Source organism: Somniosus microcephalus, unplaced genomic scaffold (genome assembly GCF_052327205.1).
Source record: "Somniosus microcephalus isolate GS21.2 unplaced genomic scaffold, FLI_Smic_1.0 unresolved_chr2, whole genome shotgun sequence".
Taxonomy (NCBI): Eukaryota; Metazoa; Chordata; class Chondrichthyes; order Squaliformes; family Somniosidae; genus Somniosus; species Somniosus microcephalus.
In genome coordinates this window covers 82,261,919-82,271,085 of record NW_028225180.1, presented here as the reverse complement: position 1 = coordinate 82,271,085, position 9,167 = coordinate 82,261,919, and the positions used below count along the sequence as shown (strand labels likewise).

The 9,167-nt window shown below is 53.3% G+C and overlaps 1 protein-coding gene across 1 annotated transcript in view; it reads right to left on the bottom strand.

The window, feature by feature from the left end:
- Nucleotides 1-1,346: 1,346 nt before the first annotated feature.
- Nucleotides 1,347-9,167, bottom strand: part of LOC147092918 (serine racemase-like) — a 79,947-nt gene continuing 72,126 nt past the window's right edge. Inside the window, exon 8 of the mRNA XM_085976229.1 lies at nt 1,347-1,921. Coding sequence (XP_085832355.1) covers nt 1,826-1,921 — 96 coding nt within the window. The 3' untranslated portion in view covers nt 1,347-1,825. The remainder of the gene's footprint in view (nt 1,922-9,167) is intronic.

Here is a 9,167-nt window from a genome sequence, read left to right as displayed (position 1 = left end):
CTCTGGTCTGGTAGGAAGCTGGTGGTACGCTGACTTGAGGTCGATGGTGGAGAACACCCGGTATTGGGCGATTTGGTTCACCATCTCGGATATGCGGGGTAGCGGGTAGGCGTCTAGCTGGGTGTATAGATTAACCGTCTGGCTATAATCTATCACCATCCGCTTCTTCTCGCTACCCCTCACCACCACCACTTGGGCGCGCCACGGGCTGTTGCTGCGTTCGATAATGCGCTCCTTCAGGAGCCTGTCTACCTCGGTCGCGATAAACCGCCTGTCCTCCCAGCTGTACCTCCTGCTTTTGGTCGCTATTGGCCGGCAGTTGGGAGTAAGGTTCGCGAATAGCGAAGGCGGCTTTACCTTCAGGGTAGCCAGACTGCACACTGTGAGGGGCGGCTGGGACCCCCCGTAATTGAGCGTGATGCTTTGGTGGTGGCACTGGAAATCCAGGCCCAAGATCACGCTCGCACATAGATTCTTCATGATTAGTAATTTAAAATTATCGTATACAGTTCCGTTAACGGACAATTGTACCGCGCAGTAACCCATAATGGTCGATGTCTGGGTTTTAATCAGCCATAGAGATGGTGCCCCGAGCAGGGACCACCGTTAGAGAGAGTTGTTGTGCTAGTTCAGGGTGGATAAAACTCTCCGTGCTTCCGCTGTCAATTAAACATTTAACCCCGCACCCGTTTACCTCGATGTCCACCATTGATTTGGATAGCGGGTGCGGTCTGGTCTGGTCCACTGTGACCGATGCCACTGTAGGGCCCTGATCGAGACAAGATGGCGTCCACGCTGTCTGCTCACAAGATGGCGGACCCCACGAGGTCAGGCAAGATGGCGTCCAAGATGGCCGCTCCCACGGCGCACACGCGGCGGTGGCGGGTTTTCCAGCGGGGTTCCCTCTGCACACCTTCCCGAAGTGCCCCTTCTTACCGCACTTAAAGCAGGTGGTGCCTTTCGCCGGGCACAGGTTTCTGATGTGCTTCGGCTGCCCGCAGAAGTAGCAGTTGGGGCCCCGACGCGTCGCGGCTGTCGTAGGGCTTCTGGGGGGAGAGCGGGGCCCCAACGGTGTCGGGCCGTAGCGCCTGTGATGGCTGCGGAATTGTCCAGGAAGAATTCCATACACTTAAACCAGTGTCCGAATCGTGCCGATGCGTCCGAAGCATGCGGGTTCAAATCCAAACGTTTGGGTTTCAAGAGTTGGTCCATTGCGTTGAAAATTGAGTTAATAAAATTGATGTGCCTCAATGAATCCGAGACTCGACGTTAACGGAGCAAAGCAAGGCTTTTATTAACTCAGAAAGTAATACACATTGGAGAAGTGTCTCTCATCCAGAGATCTGCTGTACTGCTGTGAGACACGCTGGGGCTTGCTTAAGTAGGGGCCAGGTATGGGCGGAGCCCTACACACAATACAATACAGGTAAGGAAATGAAACTGAAACTAAACTAAACACAGGGAATACAGTGCCTGATGAATGGCATATTTCATCACACCTGGGTTAAGGAGAGGAGAGAATCAGCCAGGGTTCCTGCTCCTGATCACTGCCCAGTGACCCCTGGGTTAGGGAGAGGGGAGAATCAGCCAGTGTTCCTGCTCCAGACTTACGGCAGGACTCACAGCAAACAGTCTATTTTGCAGCAAACGGAGTCTATTTAAGCAGCAAACAGTCTGCAGTCTATTTAAAGAGTCTCTATGAACTACAGCAAGCAGAACTCATGACTGAAACTACAGCAGAGTCTCCCGATAAAAGCAGGGTGATTTAATCAGCAAAGTGCAGTGAGAGGAGGGTAGTTACAGAATACAAATCCTGTGGTTAAAATCAATCCCAGTCACTTACAGCAGTGTGGTTTCCAGGCGCGTGATTGACATGGGAATAACCCAGTGGACCAGTTGGGCCGAACGGCCGGTTTCTATGCTGTAAAAAAAGAAGCGATGCAATTCTACGACGTTCGTTCAACCGCCGTCTCTCTCTCTCTCCCTCCCTTCCTCCCCTCACAGCTACCGACGTTTACCGCGGAGCGACTCTGGACCTCAGCGACGTGAGGCTGGCCGCCCTGCTCATCCTCTGCCTCGCCTTTCTGCTGCTGCTGCTGCCGGAGGGGTGGGACTCGATCGGCCTGGGGCTGCTGGCCAAGCTCAGAGGGGAGGCGGCGGCGACGGAGGTGACGAAGGAGGAGCCGGGGCCCGACGCCGCCAAGGAGGGCAGGCCGCTGGCGGGAGGCCGAAGCCAGGCGGCCGGCGTGGCCTCCTTGGTCTGATACGCGGGATTTTACCCCGCAGCGTACGGGTGGGGTGGGGTGGGTGGGTGGGGTTCCTCACTCATGATAATGGGGCAGACACACCCTCCCTATAGCGGGGTACCAGGCTTGGTGTTTCTGGCAGAATGCACGTGCTCCAAATTGACATTTCTTTAACAGAACTTTTTGATGTAATAATAACATTTTAATGTAAATCTTTGAGTAGCAAACCCACCACCCCACCCCCGAGCATCCTTCAAATTGAGGAAGAATTAAAAGGATAAAGTTACAAGGACAGGGTGCATCGAGTTGCATTCCATGTTCCCCCTGATTTTTTTTGGGTGCGCGGCCCCTTTAAGGGGCTACGCGTCCCATTCACGGTTTCGCACATGCGCAAAGTTTACTATTAGAAGAATTGGACCCAGGCCGGCAAAGAGCTGTGTGGCAGCGCAGCCGAGAGGGAGCTGGGCTTGTATTCCCTCGGGTATAGAAGATTAAGGGGCGATCTAATCGAGGTGTTTAAGATGATTAAAGGATACGGTAATGAAGAGAGAGAGAAACTATTACCTCTGGTCGGGGGGGGGGGGGAGTCCAGAACAAGGGGGCGTAACCTTAAAATTAGAGCCAGGCTGTTCAGGGGTGAGGTCAGGAAGCACTTCTTCACACAAAGGGTGGTGGAAATCTGGAACTCTCTCCCCCCAAAAGCTGTTGAGGCTGGGGGATCAATTGAAAATTTTGAAACTCAGTTTGATAGATCTTTGTTAGGCGAGGGTATTAAGGGATACGGGACCAAGGTGGGTAGATGGAGTTAAGATACAGATCAGTCGCGATCTAACTGAAAGACGGGACAGGCTCGAGGGGCTGAATGGCCTCCTCCCGTTCCTAATTGCAGTATGTTATATACATTTTAGTATTTGTGTGTACCATTTTGAAGATTCACAGTAATTATCCTTTTTCAAGCAATGTTCTTGCCGGCTGGTTAGGCGGAGCACTGCCCTGGAAGGGTTAACATATCCGCGAGCCCTCACAATCCCATGTCCAAATGTAATTCACCCAACGTCCCAGGACCGGGTGGACGACCGCGTCCCAGAATAAACTGTGAATGGGTTTGTACCGCACTTCCAGTTATATGGCAAAATGATTGTACACGATCAGATAACAGGAATGGCTAAGGTAAATATAGGTAAATAATCACCACTGTGGTAAATTGCAAACAAGAGGATGTGATCTTAAGTGAGCCACAAGATTTACGTACTGAGTGCAGATATACAGTGTAGAGGGAGCTTTACTCTGTATCTAACCTGTGCTGTACCTGCCCTGGGAGTGTTTGATGGGACAGTTTAGAGGGAGCTTTACTCTGTATCTAACTCGTGCTGTACCTGCCCTGGGAGTGTTTGATGGGACAGTGTAGAAGGAGCTTTACTCTGTATCTAACCCGTGCTGTACCTGCCCTGGGAGTGTTTGACGGGACACACACAGTCACACTCTCACACAAGGTTACTGGAGTCACTAGATTGTGATGCTGAGTGGGGCCAACTACCCCCTCCCTATATGGATAATCAAGGAACAGATAGATAAAGGTTCTGGGGAGGAAGCAGGGAAACGGGACTTTGTGAAACCAGGGAAACGGGACTTTGTGAAACCAGCACCCAACAGGAGCCTAAATTCAGTGCGAGCGCAAAGGGCGGATCCGCTAAAACTGCTGCTTCCAATATTGCCCTCTGCCCCAAGAGCCGTGGGGAAATGCTGAACCTAAAGGTAGATATACAGTATAAAAAGTATTACCAGGCGCGAAAGACTCAGGCACAGGACTGTGGATGTGAAATAACTGCGTTATCATTTTTAATCAAATAAAAGATTTATTACAGCAGAGGCTCTCGGTGTTATTTTGGGTGGGTGCTGATGTTGGCCTGACACATTAAAAGATACATGTACCCATAAATAGTGTATGTGGCACGATCCCCTGACTAATCCATGCATTTCAACTCTTCTCTCATTCTACTTAATCTCCTCCCACAGCCCATGGACACTCTCCCCTATCACAGACTCTACCCACCCATTGAATCTCCTCCCACAGCCCATCTACACTCTCCCCTATCACGGACTCTACCCACCCATTGAATCTCCTCCCACAGCCCATCTACACTCTCCCCTATCACAGACTCTACCCGCCCATTGAATCATCTCCCACAGCCTATGGACACTCTCCCCTATCATAGACTCTACCCCCCCCATTGAATCTCCTCCCACAGCCCATCTACACTCTCCCCTATCACAGACTCTACCCACCCATTGAATCTCCTCCCACAGCCCATCTACACTCTCCCCTATCACAGACTCTACCCACCCATTGAATCTCCTCCCACAGCCCATGTACACTCTCCCCTATCATGGACTCTACCCACCCATTGAATCTCCTCCCACAGCCCATGGACACTCTCCCCTATCATGGACTCTACCCACCCACTGAATCTCCTCCCACAGCCCATCTACACTCTCCCCTATCATGGGCTCTACCCACCCATTGAATCTCCTCCCACAGCCCATGGACACTCTCCCCTATCATGGACTCTACCCACCCATTGAATCTCCTCCCACAGCCCATCTACACTCTCCCCTATCATGGACTCTACCCACCCACTGAATCTCCTCCCACAGCCCATCTACACTCTCCCCTATCATGGGCTCTACCCACCCATTGAATCTCCTCCCACAGCCCATGGACACTCTCCCCTATCACAGACTCTACCCACCCACTGAATCTCCTCCCACAGCCCATGGACACTCTCCCCTATCAGGGGCTCTACCCACCCATTGAATCTCCTCCCACAGCCCATCTACACTCTCCCCTATCACAGACTCTACCCACCCATTGAATCTCCTCCCACAGCCCATGGACACTCTCCCCTATCACAGACTCTACCCACCCATTGAATCTCCTCCCACAGCCCATGTACACTCTCCCCTATCACAGACTCTACCCACCCATTGAATCTCCTCCCACAGCCCATGGACACTCTCCCCTATCACAGACTCTCCCCACCCATTGAATCTCCTCCCACAGCCCATGTACACTCTCCCCTATCACAGACTCTACCCACCCATTGAATCTCCTCCCACAGCTCATGTACACTCTCCCCTCTCACAGACTCTACCCACCCATTGAATCTCCTCCCACAGCCCATGTACACTCTCCCCTATCACAGACTCTACCCACCCACTGAGTCTCCTCCCACAGCCCATGGACACTCTGCCCTATCACGGACTCTACCCACCCATTGAATCTCCTCCCACAGCCCATGGACACTCTCCCCTATCACGGACTCTACCCACCCATTGAATCTCCTCCCACAGCCCATGTACACTCTCCCCTATCACAAACTCTACCCACCCATTGAATCTCCTCCCACAGCCCATGGACACTCTCCCCTATCACGGACTCTACCCACCCATTGAATCTCCTCCCACAGCCCATGTACACTCTCCCCTATCACAGACTCTCCCCACCCATTGAATCTCCTCCCACAGCCCATGTACACTCTCCCCTATCACAGACTCTACCCACCCATTGAATCTCCTCCCACAGCCCATGTACACTCTCCCCTATCACAGACTCTACCCACCCATTGAATCTCCTCCCACAGCCCGTGAACACTATCCCGTATCACAGACTCTACCCACCCATTGAATCTCCTCCCACAGCCCATGGACACTCTCCCCTATCACAGACTACCCACCCATTGAATCTCCTCCCACAGCCCATGTACACTCTCCCCTATCATGGACTCTACCCACCCACTGAATCTCCTCCCACGGCCCATGGACACTCTCCCCTATCACGGACTCTACCCACCCATTGTATCTCCTCCCACAGCCCATGTATACTCTCCCGTATCACAGACTCTACCCACCCATTGAATCTCCTCCCACAGCCCATGTACACTCTCCCCTATCACAGACTCTGCCCACCCATTGAATCTCCTCCCACAGCCCATGTACACTCTCCCCTATCATGGACTCTACCCACCCACTGAATCTCCTCCCACAGCCCATCTACACTCTCCCCTATCAGGGGCTCTACCCACCCATTGAATCTCCTCCCACAGCCCATCTACACTCTCCCCTATCACAGACTCTACCCACCCATTGAATCTCCTCCCACAGCCCATGGACACTCTCCCCTATCACAGACTCTACCCACCCACTGAATCTCCTCCCACAGCCCATGGACACTCTCCCCTATCACAGACTCTACCCACCCATTGAATCTCCTCCCACAGCCCATGGACACTCTCCCCTATCACAGACTCTACCCACCCATTGAATCTCCTCCCACAGCCCATGGACACTCTCCCCTATCACGGACTCTACCCACCCATTGAATCCCCTCCCACAGCCCATGGACACTCTCCCCGATCACAGACTCTACCCACCCATTGAATCTCCTCCCACAGCCCATGTACACTCTCCCCTATCACAGACTCTACCCACCCATTGAATCTCCTCCCACAGCCCATGGACACTCTCCCCTATCACAGACTCTCCCCACCCATTGAATCTCCTCCCACAGCCCATGTACACTCTCCCCTATCACAGACTCTACCCACCCATTGAATCTCCTCCCACAGCCCATGTACACTCTCCCCTCTCACAGACTCTACCCACCCATTGAATCTCCTCCCACAGCCCATGTACACTCTCCCCTATCACAGACTCTACCCACCCACTGAGTCTCCTCCCACAGCCCATGGACACTCTGCCCTATCACGGACTCTACCCACCCATTGAATCTCCTCCCACAGCCCATGGACACTCTCCCCTATCACGGACTCTACCCACCCATTGAATCTCCTCCCACAGCCCATGTACACTCTCCCCTATCACAAACTCTACCCACCCATTGAATCTCCTCCCACAGCCCATGGACACTCTCCCCTATCACGGACTCTACCCACCCATTGAATCTCCTCCCACAGCCCATGTACACTCTCCCCTATCACAGACTCTCCCCACCCATTGAATCTCCTCCCACAGCCCATGTACACTCTCCCCTATCACAGACTCTACCCACCCATTGAATCTCCTCCCACAGCCCGTGAACACTCTCCCGTATCACAGACTCTACCCACCCATTGAATCTCCTCCCACAGCCCATGTGCACTCTCCCCTATCACAGACTCTACCCACCCATTGAATCTCCTCCCACAGCCCATGGACACTCTCCCCTATCACAGACTCGACCCACCCATTGAATATCCTCCCACAGCCCATGGACACTCTCCCCTATCACAGACTACCCACCCATTGAATCTCCTCCCACAGCCCATGTACACTCTCCCCTATCATGGACTCTACCCACCCACTGAATCTCCTCCCACGGCCCATGGACACTCTCCCCTATCACGGACTCTACCCACCCATTGTATCTCCTCCCACAGCCCATGTACACTCTCCCCTATCATGGACTCTCCCCACCCATTGAATCTCCTCCCACAGCCCATGTACACTCTCCCCTATCACAGACTCTACCCACCCATTGAATCTCCTCCCACAGCCCGTGAACACTCTCCCGTATCACAGACTCTACCCACCCATTGAATCTCCTCCCACAGCCCATGTGCACTCTCCCCTATCACAGACTCTACCCACCCATTGAATCTCCTCCCACAGCCCATGGACACTCTCCCCTATCACAGACTCGACCCACCCATTGAATATCCTCCCACAGCCCATGGACACTCTCCCCTATCACAGACTACCCACCCATTGAATCTCCTCCCACAGCCCATGTACACTCTCCCCTATCATGGACTCTACCCACCCACTGAATCTCCTCCCACGGCCCATGGACACTCTCCCCTATCACGGACTCTACCCACCCATTGTATCTCCTCCCACAGCCCATGTACACTCTCCCCTATCATGGACTCTACCCACCCATTGAATCTCCTCCCACAGCTCATGTACACTCTCCCCTATCACGGACTCCACCCACCCATTGAATCTCCTCCCACAGCCCATTTACACTCTCCCCTATCATGGACTCTCCCCACCCATTGATTCTCCTCCCACAGCCCATCTACACTCTCCCCTATCATGGACTCTATCCACCCATTGAATCTCCTCCCACAGCCCATGGACACTCTCCCCTATCACAGACTCCACCCACCCATTGAATCTCCTCCCACAGCCCATGGACACTCTCCCCTATCACAGACTCTACCCACCCATTGAATCTCCTCCCACAGCCCATGGACACTCTCCCTTATCACAGACTCTACCCACCCACTGAATCTCCTCCCACAGCCCATGGACACTCTCCCCTATCACAGACTCTACCTACCCATTGAATCTCCTCCCACAGCCCATGGACACTTTCCCCTATCACGGACTCTACCTACCCATTGAATCTCCTCCCACAGCCCATGTACACTCTCCCCTATCACAGACTCTACCCACCCATTGAATCTCCTCCCACAGCCCATGGACACTCTCCCCTATCACAGACTCTCCCCACCCATTGAATCTCCTCCCACAGCCCATGTACACTCTCCCCTATCACAGACTCTACCCACCCATTGAATCTCCTCCCACAGCCCATGTACACTCTCCCCTCTCACAGACTCTACCCACCCATTGAATCTCCTCCCACAGCCCATGTACACTCTCCCCTATCACAGACTCTACCCACCCATTGAATCTCCACCCACAGCCCATGTCCACTCTCCCCTATCACGGACTCTACCCACCCATTGAATCTCCTCCCACAGCCCATGTACACTCTCCCCTATCACAAACTCTACCCACCCATTGAATCTCCTCCCACAGCCCATGGACACTCTCCCCTATCACAGACTCTACCCACCCATTGAATCTCCACCCACAGCCCGTGTACACTCTCCCGTATCACAGACTCTACCAACC